Below are 22,141 nucleotides of genomic sequence, written 5' to 3'. Positions count from 1 at the left end.
AAATCTCGATTCAACACCCAATAGCATAAAAGCTTATTTTTATTGTTTACACCCTTAAACCAAAAAACATAAAATATTTTCTTTGCTTTAAAGTACATTGATACAGATATTTACAATATATATTTACAAAAAACATTCTAAGCATTATTCAAAATGTAATCGGTGCCATGGACTCAATGATAATACTGCATCCATAATAACACACACAACACATATGACAGAGCATCGAGTAGTTTAGAGTCCAAATCTGTTACACAAGTTTTCAACAGCTTTAATAATTTGTGGCACCTTTCCTTTTGAAATGATAATCTCGGAGCAAGATAATTTTGATTTGCTCTTGTGTTTTTTGTACTCTGCTTAATGTCATTATTAACTTTAAAATGTACTGGTATAATAGGGTTTATTAGGAAAATACATAAAGGTTGCGTGACTGTTATTTAATTATAATATTAATTTTTAAAAGGCATTTTTTGTTCCAATTATCTTAAGCACATCAAAGATACTATGGTATTTACAATTTGCTAAAGTCAGAATGAATATTACTGAAAATAGAGGGAAAAAAATAGGTTGGACTGCAAAGGTGTTTGTATGGTGTGAATGCAGAGACCCACCATTTTTACAAACAGTTTTTCAAGAATGGATTGAGAGCAAAGTATCTTACCTTTCAAATCTTGAGGGTTGCCTTAATTCAAAAAGATTGAGTTAGACTGATGACTTGTTGTAACATAGGCTGTGAGTGTGAACAGTGCCTTGCAAAATCAGAATAAGATCATGCAACTTTCTAAATTTAGATCTCAAAAGGTAAATTATAAAAGATTAGGAAATGGGTCATTGCCAATGCAGTTGGTTTACATGCTTAACTTCAAAGGGCACCTTTGAGCAATATAAGATATGAAATTACGCACAAAGGTTTTAGTGAAATTTTAGTTTTAAAAGTGATTTGTATTTAAAGGTCACATTTTTTACAGATTTATATATTCTTATCCTCAGCAGCCGTTTTGAAATAAAATGAGTCTGCAGTCATTCAATTATGATGCTGGACGTTCTATACTCTTTTTCCAGCTGTTATCTTCAATATTGAAAATGAAGAGGACATTATTTATGTACACATCACTGTATTCTTTTTATATACATATCCTCTTGTAATCTTTACTTGTTCTCTAGTTACTTAATTGACTAACCCAATCCTACGTCAGTAATTACATACAGTAGTTTGACATTAATGAATCTAGCATAAAGTAAGATGAAACTTGTAGCAAAGTGAAAAAATATTTTGTCGAGAGCAAGGGGTCTCTGAAATGTACAAGTGCCACTCAAAACCATTTCAAATAAGAAATGGCTTGTTCTGAACATTTTGTGGATTTTGTTAGCTGCTATTTAACTGGGACATATAGCTGTTTTCTTTCAAGTATGGTTTCTTAGTGTCTAAATATTAAACACTGATCTTTTGTAGAAGGAGAAATACATTCCATTTACATATTCATTCACAATAGTGAATAATCTATTGCTAAGAATAGAAAATGAAGCAAAATAAACCAAGAAATTAACACTCTATCTCCCCATCTTTATAAATAAAAACTGAAAGAAAATGTTTTTCCAGGAAGAAAGGCTTTCCTGTTGTTGCTTCATAGTATTTGAACATAAGGTGATTTGAACGTTTTCCGATTTGTAACCAATATTGTTATGCACCTTCCTGCAAAGTATTTGGAATGGCCTCATTTGCCCCTTTCAGTGTTATATCTGGACACAAATTGTTTCACAGTCAGATATAAATTTTGTTTTTGCAACTAGATATAGATGGTTTCTTTTTGCAACGAAATGTAATCTCCCAGGTAAGAGGACTTCACTAATGAAGCAGGTATTAATTCAACTTGTAATCCATTGAAAATAGGCAGCAGGTTCTCTATAATCATCAAATGTGACTACTATATATATTCGGTTCCAGTCAGTCTCAGTTGTATTGGTGTAGTAAATAGAGATAATATTTGAGTGCAATATATTATTTTGTGCATTTTTTGGGCACTATTACGCCAACAAACAGCATTTGGCAGAAATAATAAGATTTCAAACTGAAATGAGAGTGGTTATGTCATACAGGTTGACTAGTCCAGCATCAATCTTCCACTTAATACTAAAGTTGTTTTCTCTGGTGTGGACATCAAATGCCGAAGAGTTTTAAATATTTGTATTGACTACGATGGACAGTTAGAAATACATTATTAAAGAGATCACACACAGAAAAGAGCACCCTTAATGAAGGGAAAAAATAAATAAAGGTCTATTTATGAAGTAACTTTTGGGTATGATTTAAATGGAAATTAAACTTTAATTGGACGTTCTCAGAGCACCAATCAAACTGCTTCAAAAAAGGTATTATGGATAGTAGCCAGGCTGCAGCATTTTACACTCACAGCTACCTGAGTATTACCTGGTCAGACGTGCACAAAAATATGATATTACTAGGAATATAGGGAAATATGCCTATGTCATGGGAGAGAGAAGATAAAGCAGAGGAAGCACTGTTTATAGATTGTATAGGTTGTAAAATCAAAACGAAGAGATTACATTCATATTCACTTACTCAGTAAATAGATTATAAACAAAATCCAATTTTTTTAACCCTTGATATTGTGTGAGAATGTCTGGGATGTGATCAGACAGTCCATAAACTTGCCATACATCATAAAATATTTTTCAGTTTTAAGTGCAGTAAACTTAAATCAGTTGTGACTCATCTAACAACTGATTCCTTTCAAGGCAATCCGTCATCTAATGGGATAACGAGGCCTGATCTCCATTTAATTGGCTGAATAATGAAATGAAAGTTGTCAGGGGAGACCCATTCAAGGAAAATATGGTTCAGTGAGCTGTGGAGCTACACGTGAATGAAATCTAAGACTGGATGAGAAATGGTAGGATGGACACAAATGTCTAACTGCGGTTTCTGATGAATGCAGCTTGAATTGTATAGATACATTTTGTGAAAATGAAGCATATTGCAAATTTGACATTGTATTGAAGCATCATCCAGAAAGGTGGTCTGTGATCTTCATCTGTCGTTCTATACACGTCAGTTCAGCTGAAACATAAGGCTGTGTTCTATTTAATTTTTCATCCTATGTTGATTATCTAATAAGTATTATTTTAGCAATATCTTAATGTTGTGAAGTTCATCATATATTTACAGTTGTTGCTAAAGGAGATTTCCATTATTGAAAAGGGAACTGAGTGATAGGGTTGAACTGTATAACAGGCTATTATTAGAAATGAATGACAAGGGCAATTGGGTGTGTTTCCTTTAACTCCATTTATCCCCAAAGAAAATGTTACACTGTGATGTCAATCTACTATTCTATATCGCATATTGATGAAATTGCTGCTAAAAGTTTGCTTGCTATGATGTGTCTTTGGTGTGCTTAACTTCACGCTTTCTCACTGTTTGTAGTGTTATCTTGCCCAAGAGCTCTTCTAAATGGATAATTTTAGCTCACATTGCAATCTCCTGCAAATTTTCAATTTGCCTTGGTCAAACTCTGGTTTGTTCTCTTCATCCTATCAAATTATTTGTATTACTTTTTCTCAATTTTACAATTATTCTTTCTTGCAATGGCATTTGTTAACTATGAGAAGTGTACTGGCATTTAGTTCGATGCTGCATACATATAGAAACTAGTAAGTCGGAATAAACCAAGTACTATAAGATCTTTTGAAGTTGGAACAGAGGTTTGGAAGCTGACGGGGGTAGGAAAAATTAATTAAGTAATTATTGTGGTATTTGTGCAATGCTATAATTACTCTGGGTGGTTACACTTAGAGCAGAGAGAAAAGATCCATTGTGGAATAAATGAGATAACTTGTCTTTAGTTACAGTGCTTAGACCAGTCCTGCTAGTACAGTATCATATGTAATGTTCAACTCCCAGATTCAGAATGTAAACTATATAAAACACCCTTAAACTGTCCAGCAGTTACAGAATACAGTGCAAGAAAATAGAATTTCAAAAATATGTTCATCTATAAAAAAGTCTGTAACCTCAGAGTTCAAGGAAAAGGTATTCTTCTGCATTACTCTCCCATTACTTTAAACGTGTCTTCAACAACGCAGACTTCAATTTAGTTGTGTTTCCTCTGCACACTCTTCTTCAGTTTTCAGTAGTTTGTCATATTTCCTCTTGAAGAATCCAAGCTGCAATAAGAAATTAAGGTTTGATGTAAAAGTTCAGCACATACCCATATGTGTTTTTTTTATCAGTTGCTCGACAAAGAAGTTTAATTGATAATATATTTATTGGCTTTCTATTGCTTTCATGTTGAGTGTGCTTCTTACAACATCAGTCAGTTGCGTGGGTGAGCATACACTATATGGGAGCTGTCTCTAAGAGCTGTGCTTCCAAATTCTCTGTGTCATGCCATAGGCAACTGACCCTTTGATTGATGAAGAAATCTTCTTTTTTTTGTTTTTTACTAAGAATGACATTTTTTATGTGATTGCTCAAGCAGTGTCTGTTCTGGAAAGTGTTCCACAGCTGGAGCTTGGGGAGGAGACACAGCAACCTCCCATTTTCAGCAAGCGGAAAGGGCTTTTCTCATACATCCAGTTTTGTAAATCATTTGGGTCTGTCTCGTTAAACAGGGACAATGTTCCTAATGCAAGTCTAACAGTCAGATTATAAGCAGTGTTTGTGGATAAGAGAATGGACATCATTCAAAAAGATCTGAATTTGAAAGTTGGACATTTCCTCCTGAAGGATCACTCCTATGTTTGGAGGAAATTCCAAACTTAACTGATGCTCAAAAAGGTACATTGGCCTCTCCTGATAATCTGTGTCAGAATGTTTTAGGATTGGTCATATACCTTAAATGTGTGCATGCACATTTTCCATTAACCGGAAAATGTCAGACGGCATAAATTAGATAGATATGGATTTGCATTTTATTTGAATTTTTCTAGGATAAAAATATGTTTCACTATAGATAACCTCTTCTCCTGCACTTCTGTTAAGAATAGTGGTAATACTGCCCCACTCCTAGCTTACAAAATCTCTTACTCTTGGCAGGTGTAAAATTGTATATGTTTCTAGAGTTGGAAACTATCTTCAAGAGGCATATGACTATCACAAAAACCTATGAAATTGTGTGTTAACTTACTTTTGGTGCTAGACCCACCCAGATACAACCACAAATCTATTAAGCACCATATAAGCAATTATAGTAATTCCAATATACTTGTTGAATTTCTTTATTCACAATAGCAAATCTGTGTCTATCCCGGTTCTGTGAATTAGTTTTGTAAATTTACCATTGCAGATGTATTTTAGCACATGCACATTGAACATGGATGCTCAGTAGGAAACATATCTCATTTAAATCTGATCTGGCCTTAAAGGATAGTCAGTGACAATTTTCTGTGAGATTTGAGAGCATGGGTTTCAACTGTGGAAAGCATTGCCTCTAGTGTTAAGCCCATTAGCTTGGGGAAAATCCTAGTAAATGAAGTCAAACATATTTAAAAAGAAACATACACTGACATTTTGTACCATGTTGCTCATACATCCTTGCGATAGTATATAAAATGCCTGTGCCTTGCTCAGGAGCTTTGAGATTGTCTAATTATAGGAGAAGCTGCTTGAGGTTTTAAATTTAGGAACAAATAGGTTGCTTAAATGGACCTATTGGTCTTTGTTTCTAAATTGTTCTCTGCCCTGTTGAGTGGCATAGCTGTTTTTTCAATTACAGTGTGGACACAGAGAGAATTAGTTCCTGACAGTGTTTATTCATGTTCATATATTTTAAAAGAGGGCCTATCAAACGATTATCCAAAATATATCAACTTACCTTCCATAAAATGGCAACCATGGCAGCTAATAGAAGAAGACCAGCAATCGTGCTTCCAATCACAACTCCGATTGGCACCTCCGACTTTCCATCTGGTTGGATTATTGTAACAGGAATCTATAGGAAATGCAGAACATTTTACTACATACCTTGCAGAAATATCACACATCCTCCTATCCCTCTCCACCACCACATCCCTGCACACACTAACCTAAGTGTCAATAGACCTACTCCTCCAAATACTTCTATAAGGGATAGTGGTTAGGTAGTGCAACATGTTGGTGACAGTGAAAACTCACATCTCACCTGACCAGTAGAGTTTTCTGAAGTACACCGCTGGCTGTGATCTGTTTATCAAAGATTCCCCTCGGAAATATTGTTCTCTTTTGGATACAACCCAGTGCCCCTTACAGAGCAAAAAAATCACACAGATGACCTATCACCCTTTTCACTAAAGAGATTTAAAACACTTTGAGTCAAACTAACCTATAAGCATTAATTGAAAAAAGCTTAATGCACATTCAGGAACAGGCTCCAGATGTTGGATGTACACTGCCTTTTTGGTACTGTGATTGCATTTTTGTAGAACTTGCTACCCCATTAAAAACTAAGACAAATACAGCTAAGATGTCTTCATATAGAAATACTAATCAAAGCCTTGAATTTAGAAATTTCCTAGCCCACTGCCTCATGTAAACATTCATTGCGGCTAGGATTGTTTGGTAGAAACCTAAATGAGAACTGACAAATAGTGAAATTGGGTTGATGTATTTTGTAACAGGGCCTAACTACGAGTCTGTCCATCCGAGGACCGCTAGACCCGTGGTTGTGCAGTGGTAGCCGTCCAGCCACCACTGCACCAGCGGTCTGACTTGGATGATCGGACCATAATTGAACCGTCGGCTCTGCTAGGGAAATACTTTTCCCTGGCAGTGGAGTGGCAGTAATGGGCTATGTAACATGTAGATGGTGCCCCAGCAGCCCCGCCATGCATATTACAAGTTTCAAGACTGCCAGCGGTTTCATGGAGGTCTTTCCTCCATGAAAAGGCTGGTAGCGCTGAAACAAAGGGGGACCTAAAGGGCCTCTTGTGACCCCTCAGCCTAAGGATTCATGCAGGAGTGTACAACATTTGCCCCCTGTGTGCATGGACCCATGTTCTTGCACGGATTGGCCTTTCGAGTCCATGCCCTGCAGAAACTCCTTGTGGTGTTTCCAATGCAGTGCCTCTTTCATAGGCACCGCCACCTTTAAAACATGCACCGCAGCGGAACCGCCATGCCGCCAGCTCGCCTGACCTCACAATTAGTCGTAATCTGGTGGGCGGGGGCCAGCGACCTTCGGAGGAGCAATGGCACAGTGGTTGGCACAGCCGCAACACTAATCCGCCAAAAGTCATAATTAGGCCCTAATTTGTCAGTCTTACAAGTACAACAATGAAACAATAAAGTCATTTCATCTTCAAGAATATTTTTTAGGCAAATTAAAGGCATACTGGAATGTTGATAATGTGCTTATAGACTATTCTCTGCATTTTAGGACTGAATACCACACCTACAAGATTTTATAGAATATGAAAATGGGCTTTACAATGGCTGGCAACCTCATTTAAAGGCAACGTAGTGCACAAGCTTTTTACCTTATTGTGCACCATGCATTGGAAAGCTTCTGAGACAGGGCTTACCTTAGTTAAATTATAAGGTTTCAAAAGATTTAGCTGCCAAGAGCTTATGGAGATCTTTACTTTTCCCTGTTTTAAATAAAAATCTTTCAATAGTAGTGTACGCAGAAAGAAAATATATTTCAAGACACCAGGTACAAAGTACTGACCATTCCAATAGGTTAAACGGCCTTTACAACGGCTCGTTGACAACCAAGGACCTGAACCAAGACTCCTTAACAAGGACCTCAACCTGAATCACGAGTCTTTTAACCACCAATGCATTTACAACTACCTCTGGCCAGTAGATGGCACTTTTGGATTGTGTATGACAGATAAATTGCTATTGATAAAATGGTGGATGGGCATATTTTATATCGATTTAAACTACTCTCTTCAGAAAATGCACTGCTGGAAACAGTATTTTGCATGCCCTCAGCAGTCACCCAGAGGCTCTCAAGTGGAGCATTCCCTACGGGCAACTGCTGAGGGCTAAGAGAAATTGTAATTCTGAAGAATCATTCCAGGCGGAAAGCAAGATCATGATGGAGCGCTTTAAGATCAGGGGTTATCCCGATTGGGTATTGCGCAGGGCTAAAGAAAGAGCTGATGGTGTCACAAGAATTCAAACCATCTCTGACACCATCACTGAATTGGACGTTACTGCCGAGAATGAGACCAGAATCATCATGACGTACAATTCAGACTCTGCCAACATCAAACATATTTTGACTAAAAAATGGGATATTCTCAAGAGTGACAATATCATAGGCTCTATCCTTCCTGACAGGCCTAGGATTACTTACAGACGGGGAAGAAACATCAGAGACCTTTTGGTCCGTAGTGACATCACTGTACAGCCTGATAGATACGAACATGGGCTAAGTGTTTTTTTTCCCTGTGGCCATTGCAAGGCCTGCAGAAATAGCAAATTCTGCAAAAAGGTGACATACAATAGAGTCAGTAGGGAGATTACTCAGTTCCTCACATGTAGCTCTACATTTGTGATCCATTGTATGTCCCTGTGGGCTTTGGTATATTGGCAGTACCACATGCATGGCCAAAAAACGTATCCTGGAACATAGCAGAGCGATTACCAGTAATGATGAAAAATACCCTGTGGCACGACACTTTTTTAATGAACATTTTTCAAATGCTGCCCTACTTAGTTTTTTGATCTTAGAACAAGTGGTCAGGAATCCCAGGGGAGGGAATAGGAATCTGAAACTCAGACAGAGAGAGTCTAAACTGATTGTGGATTTCCAAACGAAATATCCAGGAGGTTTGAATTCTGATGAGGAACTGGCGGTTCATCTTAAAGAGGAGTAATATCATTATGCCTGTTCCTCTTTTTCCCTCCCCCTTTTGTCATGTCATGAATGATGTAATATGTGACGTCATGAGCAGTGCATTGCGGGTGCGCGAGTTATAGTTAGCTGAACTAACTATAACGGTGGAATTTCTATGGTTTTGTAAGAGTGAAATGTCCAGCTAACTATAACGTCCCTGAAACCTATGGTTTTTTCAGGGAATTTCTAAGGTTTTTTAAATGCTAATTTCTAACTATAACGTACCTGAAACCTATGGTTTTTTCAGTGAATTTCAATGGTTTTTTAAATGCTAATTTCTAACTATGACATCCCTATTAAGTCCCCTTGAATCCTGAAGCTCCCTGGTAGCCAAGTATCTCACCAGGTACATCCAGTAGGGACAGTGCACGCTCCCCTCTCTGTGCCGTGCACCAGGGCAGCGTCTCCAGCGAGTTACTAAAAGTTTCACGCGAGGAGTTCCCAGAAGGTGAATGAAAACCACACACCTCAGCGGGGGAGGCTGCTTGGGTGAGCATGAGAACCGGGGCGTGTTGTAGGTTGGAGTGGGGCCTGCAGACTGCGTGGAATATGGGTGAGGACTGGAATAAGGACTGCCTGGGGCTTGATGTGGTTGTGGGGGGTGGGACAGGTTGGGGGGAGCAGAGTATCTGTGCGAATTGGACGAAAGCTGGCCGTAGGTAGGTAGGGTGTGGTGGGTGGGATAGTTTGGGGTTTAGCAGAGTACCTGTGTGGGTGTTGGATAAATGTTAGTGTAGGCCGTTTGGGTGTGCGGTGGGTAAGACAAGTCGGTGTAAAGCCGAGTGTCTATGTGGGAGTCTGATACAGTCTGGCTGGCGCCAGGTGGGCATGTGGGAGTTGGATAAAGTCTGGATGGAGCTGGGTGGGCGTGTGGTGGGTGGGGCAGGCCGGGGGGAGGTAGAGCCGAGTACCTGTGTATGAGCTGGATAAAAGTAGGCTGTAGCGAGATATGCGTGTGGTGGGTAAAATGGGTTGGGGTGGCGCCAGTGTCTGACTGTGGGTAGGTGTGTGTGTCTGATGGGTGGGAGGGGCAGTAAGCTCGCATGGGTTCTGGGTGAGGGAAGGGTTAGATCCGTTGGTGTCTGAGAGGGGTGGGAAACCAGCTCTACCCGCTCCTTCCACCTTTCTCTCCTGGGAAGCCAAGCATCGAACGTGACAAGAGTCTGTGCTGCATTACCACATCTTGCAAGTAGTAGGCGCCCAAGATCACAAATGTACAAAAAAGGGGAGGAGAAAATAAGAGCGAGAAAGAGGAGCTGAAGATAAAATGAAACGGATGTCGGCTTTGACAACCGGCTGGGGAGGGAGCAGAGCTCTGACACGGCTCTGGAGTGGGGGCACAGATCCCTGCGCCCCACTGGCGGATGCACACTGGCCTGATGTTGTCCTGAGAACACGTATGTTCGGGGTTTCCTTGTAGAGTCTTCTGGCTGCACAAGTAGGTTTTCCCTGTATTCCTCCTACCCCTGTAACGGTCTGGCCCCGCCCACCCTGCCACGCATCCCTAATTGGCATGACTGATGGCCCCGCTCAGGTGTGGCTTTAATTGAGTCTGGGTTTCGGAGCTGCGCCCCCTGACCCCGTGCATTGGAGAAAGCGAGAATCATTGGCTGCTCCGATTACCAGGTTCCCACCTGGTGCCGACTTTCTGACTTTCTAACTCTGTTGGTTCCCAGCGCTGCGCTGACCACCCCGGACAACCTGACCCGCTGCACCCACAGAAGAGGGAATGCATGCAGAATCCCCTATATAACCATACGCGTAGAGGGGGAGTGTATTTTTAGCCCCTATGCAAACCACCGCACAGAAGAAAAAATGTATGCAGCAGCCCCTATGCAACCCTATGTCTAAAGGAGTGTGTCTAAAGGAGTGAATATACAGGGATCCTTGATGTACACCACTGCATAACATAACATAAAGGAAGAAATACACACTAAATTCTTATGCACTCTGCTGCACATAGGGGAATGTGGCCCACACGGGGGCTTATAGAAAACGAAGCGCGGAAGCCCACGCTTCGTTTAAAAAAAAATTAAAAATTGGCGGGATTCGCAACCCCAACGTAACTTCCGCCGAAATTATTTTAAAAATGCTTTTTTTGGCCCTGGGGACTCCCTGAGCAGGCCTGGGGGATCAGGGTGTTTCTACCTTGCCCCCTATTCTTGTTTTGTATCTTTGTTTTACTGTTTTCTTGTGAACTACTGAACGGATTTACACCATTTAACAAAAAGGACTCTTTCTGAACCAAGGGCTACCGTTTTTGCAAAATTTGGTGTAATTCCGTTCAGCAGTTTGGGCTGTAGCCGTGTCTAAAGTTTCCTATGGAAAATAACATGTAGAAAACACGTTTTGGGACCCCCCTTTTTTCTTGGCCCCCGCTAGGTGAATCACCCCGAAACTATCATGACAGGAGCTGACCGGAGCGCCCCACTAGTTTTGAAAATTTCGCGATGATTCGTTCAAACGACGCCAAAGTTATTGGGAAAACAAAAAATGCGTTTCCTATGGAAAATAGGTCCAAACTATAACTACCTACTGGCGATCAGGTATTTTTAGGGGTTTAGGGTGAGTATGGATTTTTGGGTGGCAAGGGTATTTTTAGGGTTTAGGGTGGGTGTGGGTTTTTGAGTGGCAAGGGTAATTTTAGGGTTTTGTGTGGGTATGGGTTTTTGGGTGGCAAGGGTAATTTTAGGGTTTAAGGTGGAGATGGGTTTTTGGGTGGCAAGGATATTTTTAGGGTTTAAGGTGGGTATAGTTTTTTGGGTGGCAAGGGTATTTTTATGGTTTAGGGTGGGTGTGGGTTTTTGGGTGGCAAGGGTAATTTTAGGGTTTTGTGTGGGTATGGGTTTTTGGGTGGCAAGGGTAATTTTAGGGTTTAGGGTGGGGAGGGGTTTTGATGGTTTAGGGTGGGGATGGGTTTTTGGGTGGCAAGGGTATTTTTAGGGTTTAAGGTCGGTATGTTTTTTGGGTGGCAAGGGTAATTTTAGGATTTAGGATGGTTATGGGATTTTGGGTGGCAAGGGTAATTTTAGGGTGGGTATGGGTTTTTGGGTGGCAAGGGCAAGGGCAATTTTAGGGTGGGTGTGGGTGTTTGGGTGGGAAGGGTCAATTTAGGATTTAGGGCTTTTATGGGTTTTTGGGATTACAAGGGTATTTTTAGGGTGGATGTGGGGATTTTGGGTGGAAAGCGAATTCATAGGGTTTAGGGTGGGTATAGGTTTTTGGGTGGAAAGGGAACTTTTAAGGTTTGGGGTGGGTGTAGGTGTAGGTTTTTGGGGTGGAAAGGGATTTTATAACATTAATAGTGAGAATAAGGGTGTGTGTGTGTGTGTGTATGTATGTATGTACTGATATTGAAGCAAATAAAATAAGATTTGTTACGACTTACTGCAACCAAGCATATGAGGTTAGAGAATGCCTTCTAAAGTTTTGGGATGTCCTCAAAACTGACAAGGATCTGGAAGCAGCAGTTGAGTGCTACCCCCAGGTAACATTCCGTAAGGCTAGATCCTTAAAAGACACACTTTGTCAGAGTATTGTAAAACCACCAAGAAATAGCAATCCTGTTCAGGGCTTCTTTACCTGCCGCAAATGCAAAGCATGCAAGTTCAGTAATAACTGCAAGGTGGTAACTCTGTCAGAAAATACCAAACCCTTTCGGATAACCAAACATGTCTCATGCAATACCGACCATGCGGTATATGCACTTAAATGCCCGTGTAATAAATATTACATAGGCAGTACCATTCACCCTGCTAAAAAGAGAGTACTTGAACACCTGAGAGCAATAACAAAAAATGACAGGCAATATCCTGTTGCCAGGCATTTTAAAGCCGAACACAACCAAAACACTAATTTACTCTCTTTTTGTGTTCTTGACACGGTCCCCTTGCGTGAGAGGGGTGGAAACAGAGTCCTTGAGCTGAGACGACTTGAGTCTCGCATGATCATTCAGTACCAAACAGTAAAACCTCGAGGCCATAACATTGATGAGGAATTAGCAGTCCATTTAGGCTAAAACTGAATCAAGGTAGTTAGAGGCCCGTTAGAACCACAATTAATGAAATAAATAAGTGAGAAACCTAAAAGCCTCCCACCGTCCCTGCATGGGTTCCTCCCTGTTGGCTTTCCCCTCCTCCCCTACCCATTTGTCCCCACCCCCTCCCCTTCTTCCCTTCTTTTCCTCCGGATATAATACTGTGTATGCCAAGTTGTGTTGTTTTATATGTTTCTTAAATCACAATTTGTAACTGAAGTCGTGACACTGTTTTTATCTTGTGTATATCCTTTGCAGATTGTCACCCATTTATGAAACAGAGAGAGGTGCATTAATAACCCCAGAAGAAAAAGGATCATTTTTGACATTCACGTCTGTGACGAGAAGAATAGACTGTTGTTTAGAGTGTTCTACAATCTATCCAATTGGAAGTCTGTAAGAATCTGCCCACTGGGGCTACTGATTTGGAGTATGTGGCTACCCCACCTGTTCTTTCCTTATCTTTTGCCTCCGCGTGAACGAAAGAAGCAAGGGCAACCTTGTTAATTTTGTGCCCACTTGGGCGGTATTTCCGTCTATTCACAAACCCAACAGGGTCGTGAATCATGACACTAAGTCGAATAACTTGGGACTTTGTTATGAAACTAAACAGAACTGTACTTTTCAGCACTTGCAGGTGAAAAACCACTGTGTTTTAATGGATTGCTGATAAAGTTTTTTCGTATTTAAGAAAAAATTAAGTTGAGAAATCGGATTGGCATGATAAATTATGGAAATTCCATGGGGGCACTTTTTGCACATTATACACTCGTTTACAATTGCTAAATATATGCACTTTTGTGTTAGCAATGGGGAATGTTAATGTTATTCAAACAAGAATTCTCTGGTGATGTCGTTACTTCGCGGTGCAGTCTGTCTTCACTGTTTTTGAATCACAAACCAGGTCACGTGATGCATCGTTACTTATTGGTATTTTGACTATGTCCGTTTACTCGTGATCAAGGGACCGAGTTTCCCGAAACGCGTAGAGTTTGTGTGACCTAATTAAACTCTGCCTTAAAAGCACTGGGTGCCGTGAAGCGTTGTTTTTTCCTGTTGGATCTTTAGCAATGCAGATTTGGAATATTTGGGTTTCGCTATCCCTTCACGGCCCGCCATCGTTAAGTGGCTCGAGTTGAAGCGACCATCGATGTTGGATATATATATATATATATATATATATATATATATATATATATATATATATATATATATAGTGTTAATACTTACCAACATACATTTTACAACACTTATCTCTTTAGCATGCATGCCTTTACCATGAAATGTATGTGTTTTACAGGTACAAACAAACCCATTACGCATATATATATATATATATATATGTATATATATAACCAACTGGCAGTCGCCAGAAGGTGGTTATAGTTAGGACCTATTATCCATAGGAAATCCGCAACATTCTATTTGGAATAACTTTGGTGCCAGTTGACGAATCTTCGCGAAATTTTCAAAACTGGTGGGGCGCTCCGGTCTGCTCCTATCCTTAAGGTCTCAGGGTGATTCGTCAAGCGGGGGCTGAGAAAATAGGGGGGTCCCAAAACGTGTTTTTCCGTGCAAATTTCCATAGGAACCGTTAATCGCAGCTACAGCCCGAACTGCTGAACGGAATTACTCAAAATTTGGCAAAAAGGTAGCCCTTGGTTCAGAGTTGTGCCTTTTGGTTAAATGGTGTAAATCCGTTCAGTAGTTTCTGAGAAAATCAAAAGTAAAATCATAGATATATATATGGGCGCGGTGGATCCGCGCACCCTGCCGAGCACGAGCTGTATGCTAATTGGCTGTCAACACTCCAAACCAGGAAGTGTTGGCAGCCATCTTGTGCCTCGGTAGAACCGAAGCACAAGAAAACAGAAGAAAAAACACGCAGAACGCAAAAAGGGGGCAGGGTAGAAACACTCTGAGCCCCTAGGTCTGCTCAGGGGGTCCCACAAGGACCACCAAGGCTCCCAATTATTATTTTTTTATTTAATCAGCAAAATCCGCGCTGGGTGCGCGGATCCTGCTGATGGAAAAAAAAACGAAGCGCGGTCTCCCGCGCTTCTTTGTTAATTAGCCCCCGGAGGGGCAAGTCCCGGGGGCATGATCAAAAAGAGTGTGGGGGGGCCAATCCCCCCACACTGCCCCGGGGACCGCCACCCCCGGGGCTTTATCATAATATAGGCGGGGGCTCATGGCCCCCCCGCAGCCCCGGGCACCGGCACCCCCGGAGCTTCTTTGAATTCGGTTTGGGAGGCTCTCAGGTCCCCCCCAGCCCCGGGGACCGCCACTCCCTGGGGCTTCTTAAAATTTGGTGTGGGGGGGCTCTCAGGACCCCCCAGCCCCAGGGACCGCCACCCCCGGGGCTTCTTAAAATTGGGTGGGGGGGCTCTCAGGCCTCCCCCGGGGACTGCCACCCCCCAGGGCTTCTTAAAATTAGTTGCGGGGGGCTTTCAGACCCCCCCAGTCCCAGGGACCACCACCCCCCGGGGCTTTAAAACATGAATGGCGGGGGGGCTCATGGCCCCCCGCGGTCACAGGGACCGCCACCTCCCCAGGGCACTAAAGATTCAATTTGGGGGGTCCATGACGGACCCCCCAGCCCCGGGGACCACCACCCCCCGGGGCTCTGTAAAATATGGGAGGGGCCCTCCTGGAGCCTTGTCGAGGCCCTGGGGACCGCCACCCCCCAGGGCCGGCTCCTGCAGTGTCCTAGGGTGCCCACCCCCGGGACACTGTAGGATTCAGGGGGACTTAATCTCCCAAATTAAAATGGACACAGGGCGCATTTACACAGTGGTGAAGGGAGGGGATGGGGTAGGAAAGTTGCTCCATATATAGTGGACCAAAGTAAAATCAGCCGAACTACGAATTCCGATTTACTCACCTGTTATCAGGAGAGACCTCAGTGCTGCATCTTTTAGCCCAGTACTGATCCTGAAAAGTAATTCTAACCATTCTTACCAGTAATTTGAATTTCCTTCCATAGGCTAACATTGACTAGCTTCACTTGGAAATTCTTCTAAGTGTGGAGTTTTGGAACTTACAAACATTCCTCTAAAATTAGCCGAACTACGAATTCCGATTTACTAACCTGTTATCAGGAGATACATCAGTGCTGCATCTTTGAGCCCAGTACTGATCCTGAAAAGTAATTCTTACCGTACTTACCAGTAACTTGAATTTCCTTCGATAGGCTAACATTGACTGGTTTCACTTGGAAATTCTTCTAAGTGTGGAGTTTTGGAACTTTAAAATATTCACCTAAAATCATCCGAAAAACTAATTCCGATTTACTCACCTGTTATCAGGAGAGAACCCAGTGCTGCATCTTTTAGCCCAGCACTGACCCTGAAAAGTAATTCTAACCGTACTTACCAGTAACTTGTATTTTCTTCCTTGTCTGGTTTTCATCAGAAAAGTTTCAAAGTGTCGATTTTCACAAACTACAAATATTCCTTAAAAATCGCCTGAATGACTTAAACGCATTCTTCAACTGTTTACAGGAGATGCACCAGTGCTGGATCCAGGATCCACCACTGAGTAAGAAAAAGTAACGATAACACTACTTACCTGCTAAGAGAATTTCCTCACATAGGATAACATTGGTGATTCTATGTGAAAAAGTTTCTGTGTCAACTTTTAAAATACAATAATATTCCTTAAAAAGCACTAAAGTAACCAAAACGCTTTTACTCAACTGTTTACAGGAGATGTTCCAGGCCTGAATCTAGGATCCAGTCCTGTGGTTAGAAAAGTAATCCATAAAGTAACTAATTGCATTTAACTAAAAATTCCCATAGAGCTCAATGTTGCCTTGTGTTTGAAATTGTGTTGCCCATTGCAACAACTGTAACTACTGTACTTAAAAGTCTATTGCCTATTTGCAAAGTATTTAAACTAAAGTAATTCATTCTGAGAAAGTATATTTTGTAATGTAATGTATAATGTAATTATAATGTAATTTAAAAAATAAAATATCTAAAAATTAATAGTTTAAAAAAATGTAGTAAATCAGTATCAAAAAAATAAATATAACAATTAATACATTTAAAAATTATCATTTACAAAACCTTTGAAATTCACTGAAAAAACCCATAGGTTTCAGACATGTTATAGTTAGAAATTAGCTTTTAAAAAACCTTCGAAATAGACTGGAAAAAACCATAGGTTTCACACATGTTATAGTTAGGAATTAGTATTTAAAAAACCTTAGAAATTCACTGAAAAAAACATAGGTTTCAGGGCTGTTATAGTTAGCTGGACATTTCACTCGTACAAAACCATTGAAATTCCTCCGTTATAGTTAGTTCTGATAACTATAACTCCTGCGCCCGCAATCCACTGCTGATGATGTCACATATTACATCATTCATGACATGGTCAGTGACATCACTGATGACATCTCAAATGACATCACTGATGACATCATACAGTGAATGTGGTTTGGTTCAATATTTAAATATGTATTATATATGTAGCAATCTGCATTGAAGAATGAGTGGATATATAAATATCTGGATGGAGGATTTAGTATCAGTGTGATTGACTGTTTACTTGACTAATTTATAGTGGCTCACTAAATATATTGGATAGTGACTAAACTGTGTGAAAATCTGCATCACGTTGTCAGTTGTTGTGTAAACTGCTGCACCAGTTGGTTACTAGCTATGTGAAAGTCTATATTAGTTATTGATTAGTTAACTGAGTATTTGTATGGGAGAATGAATGTGTGTGTGGTTCGGTGGGGGGTGTGTGACTGCCCAAAGATGTGTGAATAGTTGAAGAGCTTTTTTGTTGAACACAAATTACAGAATGCAGCCAAGGAATTCAAACTCCCCTGCCTGAAAAACCATGTACAGGAAGATTATTGCCCACCTCAAGGCCCGCTGCAATTGACCATACATTATAGACAAAATATTAATCATAGAGCGAGAGACAACAAACATTTCAGAGTAATAAGAATAAGTTCTTAAATCTTGAACGTTGAAGATTAAATCTTCTTCAATATTTTCATACAGGCACAGCCAACGCGTTTCACCTTAAAAAAGTTAATTTAATCCGGGCCAAAGTTACTTCACCTTTGTTCAAACCAGCAAAGACTAGGCTCACTTATTCTATGTCAGTTTGACAGAATACACATGTAGTTCAAGGAACTCATAGACCTAATGTGGAGTCAGGGTTGTTACATCTCGACTCCCAAATTAATCCAATGGCGAAGTCTTGCCAGGTTCGTCAAATAGTTAGATAGCCTAGAGTTCTTAATTTCCCACTAAAATTACAGCAAAACAAACAGGTAACAAGCACCATGTATGGTACAAAGCAACACGTCTTATTTTCAGTAGCGCCCGGTGTTCAAGCTGATAGGTTCATGGTATTGCATCTTCATTGACTGGCTTGTGTTGTGTTTGGCTGTGTTAATGGGCAAATGCAAGGATGAATCAATAGATGGATTAATGGATGGATGATGAGCGCATGAAAAGATGAATGTGGGGTCAGTGAATGCATAGATGGATGAATTAATTAATGACTGGATGAGTGAATGGATGACTAAGTGATGCTGAAGCACTGATTTGCTGTCTAACAAAGCTGTTATATGCTGGCATGTGGATAAAAGTGTGATTGTTCAGTTCAGAAGATTGTTTGAGGAACGCAGGTTTCTATTATCAATAGTTGAGAGCAGTATGTGTTTAGCATTCTGGTTTTTATTTGTACATAGGAGGTAGACTTTTTTATAGATGGGGATATTTTAAACTCACACCTACTTTATATGTAGTTGCCTTTGTGGTATGTAATACGTGGCTGGTGATTTCACACATTCTAGGTGGACATGGTCAGAGGCTCTGCAGGATCACAGGGATCTGTGACCTCCTGCTGTCCTTTTTGCTTGTGTGATTCAAATAAAAGAAACTCACATGCTAGTGCTATACCTGCCTCGTCATTCAATTTAACACTTTACTTACTTATGTCAATGAGAATAAACATTGTGGAAACACCAATGGCATTATGATGGAATCTTAATAAATATGCCAGTTATGCTGTTGAAAAAAGTCGACAATCAGCTGTTCAAAAGCAAGCATTTGCAATGAAATTGGTCTCGCCTTTGGGACCTTATATGTATTTAGCTGTGCAGCACATTAGCCTGGATGCTGAAACATCTACTGTTCTTTAACATGCAGGGAAAGTAAGCACTAAACTGCATGACACGCCAGGTATGGGAACACATGGAGAGAAATATTGCCTTTCAGCGAGAAATGCTATAGTCCAAAGCTCTGTTTTTAATATAAATGTAGGGCCTTCGATGGTCATATCACTGAAAATACAAGATTAAAAAAATATTGTCTACGGGAGCTTGTGGAAGACAATTTCTATGGACTGGAATCTAGAGAATGCTAAAGTGATTCTGGTATTTTACTGACCTCTGCTGGTCGTTTTCTATCAAGAAAGTTAAATAGAGGCAGTTGAACAGAAAAAAATACCCTAAGCGGAAGCAGACAAGTCCTAGGGCTGATCTCCAGAGCCCACAAAGTACATACACATATAAGTATATACTAGAGAATATAAGTTTATACTAGGTTCAGGTTCAATAAACTTTATTCGGTACATGAATATGACCATAAAAGTACATAAGAAAAAGAAAAACCATAAATATAATATAATCCATGCAAGCATAAATTAAAACATTATACATTTCCGGGCTCTAATAGATTTAGAAAGAAAAGTAGCAGTGAAAAAACAAACATCAGGATAAATCAGGTTAAAAATCAGTTCCATAGCATGATTAACCGTGAGAGCCCCATATTTCATAAAAAGAGGTTTTAAATATACAATACGCCAAGATAGATAAAATTTACATATAAGAAGAAAGTGCAGAGTGCATTGCTTTGATGGACCATCACAAGGGCAAGGCCCTTCCGGATGCGTTTCTATGTTTGGAAAAGCCACCAGGTGCTGTATAATTCCTAATCGCAACCTAATTAATAAAAATCTATGCGAACTACGTGTAATCAGGCCAAGATAGAGTTTAAATCCTTGATAATTATTAAAACGATTATAAAAAATGAGCAGGGGAGATTGTTCTAAAATAGAGGGTCGCTCACTGGCGCTTTGTGCCTTAAAAAAGTAAGCCTCAGCTCACTTTTAGGTGTGTTATTAGCAGCAAATGTGTTTGTAAGAATATTAAAATTAAATATATTTTGGAAGGAACTATACACAAATTTTAACCATGGTATCTTACAGAAATTGTCCAGGAGAAGACAAGCCTCAATTACAGCTCTACTAAAGGAAGACTCCTCTTTCTGCCAGATAGAATGCCACAGCATTAGGGGTTTTAAAGACACCAGGTCGGACAAATAATTAATTCCGAGTTCCTGGTGAATAATCTCAGTGGAAGCCGAGTGGGGTAGGCAAAGGAGTTTTTTGAGAAAGCGGATAAATTGGATACACGGATGCGGGTAGGAAACCCCACACACCCGCACCGTAGAGGGCAGTAGACACACTTCTGGCCTGGTAAATTTTTAACATATCACCAATGCGACTATCTCCTAACTTTTTGGCAAATCTAAAAATACCAAAAGCGCTCTTCGTCATCTTGGCGCAAACGTTTGCAAATTTTTGGGACCATAAATTGTTTTTACAAAAAGTGATCCCCAGATAGCAAAATGTGTCCACATTTGATAATTTCTGGCAGTTAATATAAAAGGAGGGTATTTTCTTCTGAGCATGCCCACAAACCATAGTGTGTCTTGTTAATATTAATAAGTAGCTTCCTCTCCTGTATAAAATCAGAAAACTTGTTCATTAAGCGTTGGAGACCAATTGGGGTCCTGGATAGCAGCACGGAATCGTCCGCATATAGTAACACGGGTACGCTTATCCCTTTAACCTGAGGAGCGTCAGACACAACCAATTTTAGGGCTTCCTCCAACCCATTAATGAACAAGGTAAAAAGTAAAGGGGCAAGAACGCATCCCTGTCTAATTCCCCTTTTAACATTAAACATAGAAGTGCACTCGCCCTTCATACCAAAACGGACACAACTTTGGAGTTTAATATAGAGCCGAGCCAAAAAGAAAACAATGCCCTCCGGAGCGCCAAGATCAAGCAGGGTTCTCCACAAGATCGCATGATCCACCAGATCAAAAGCGCTGCTTAAGTCGGCGAAGCAAACATATAGAGAACCCTGCTTGGCCCGAGTATATTTACCAATCAGGAGATCTAGATTTAGGCATTGCTCAATGGTTCCTCGGCCTTTCCGAAAACCATACTGAGCGGCTGATAAAATCCCATTTTCCTCTGCCCATTCCTCCAGTCTAGCCATTAAAACTCTGCTCAGAATTTTAATGGAAGAATCGAGCAGGGAAATTGGCCGATAGTTTTTGACATCCAACCTATCACCCTTTTTGTGAATTGGTATTATTATTGATTCAGCCCATGAAGGGGGGGGATTCATTATTAACTGCTATATTAAAAACAACAGTGAGAACCGGACCCCATAAAGATACATCTGCCTTATAATCATCGATAGGCACTCCATCCGGGCCCTGGGCCTTCCCCCCCTTACTATTGTTAATGGCTAGCACAACTTCCGATATAGTAATATTAAGGGGTAAAATCGGCCAATGGGTAGTAAACGGTACCTTTGACCTGGTGGGGTCAAAAATACCAATAAAATGAGAGACCCAGGACTCACTGGATACGTTTGAGGTAAGTACCGGGATGGATTCATCTTTGAGGAATGGGGAGTTCACTGTAGCCCAAAAGAGCACAGTTGGACGTAGCTGTTGCCTGAATCAGGCTATCCCAAGCATGTTGTTGCAATTCCTTCTTCCTACGTTTTAAGGCAATATAATATTCCGATCTCGCAGCACGGATCCTCACCCGATCCCTAGGCTTAACTGACAAAGCTTGTTTGAGTCTCGTTAATAGGGATGTACATGCATGGTCAAACCAACCCGGGGCACATTTAAACTTTACATTTCCTATCTTGGTAAACAAAGTGTTAATGTGATTATTCATACTATAGAAGTTACTCAAAACACAGTTAGAATCATTATACAAATTTAAAATATTATTAATATCGGTTAAACAGGTGGTTACCACTTTAGTATGAAGTTCCTTACATTTTGCCCCTTTCCATCTTAACCTAAAACCATTTGGCCTGCATGGACCAATGTTATCAACAATTTTTAACATACTGGGTTCGATAGCGATATATAAGATGATAAAATTGTGGTCACTCAGACTAGACTCCACAATAATAGGG

At 40.5% G+C, this 22,141-nt stretch overlaps 1 protein-coding gene across 1 annotated transcript in view; it reads right to left on the bottom strand.

Moving 5' to 3' along the window:
* Nucleotides 1-21: 21 nt before the first annotated feature.
* Nucleotides 22-22,141, bottom strand: part of ITGA2 (integrin subunit alpha 2) — a 596,388-nt gene continuing 574,268 nt past the window's right edge. Inside the window, exons 29-30 of the mRNA XM_085631250.1 lie at nucleotides 5,835-5,951; nucleotides 22-4,185 (exon numbers count right to left, since the gene is read on the bottom strand). Of these exons, the coding sequence (XP_085487376.1) occupies nucleotides 4,108-4,185; nucleotides 5,835-5,951 (195 nt within the window). The 3' untranslated portion in view covers nucleotides 22-4,107. The remainder of the gene's footprint in view (nucleotides 4,186-5,834; nucleotides 5,952-22,141) is intronic.

The sequence above is a fragment of the Triturus cristatus genome, chromosome 2_1 (genome assembly GCF_964204655.1).
Source record: "Triturus cristatus chromosome 2_1, aTriCri1.1, whole genome shotgun sequence".
In the NCBI taxonomy this organism is placed as follows: domain Eukaryota; kingdom Metazoa; phylum Chordata; class Amphibia; order Caudata; family Salamandridae; genus Triturus; species Triturus cristatus.
This window is presented reverse-complemented; position numbering and strand designations above follow the sequence as displayed.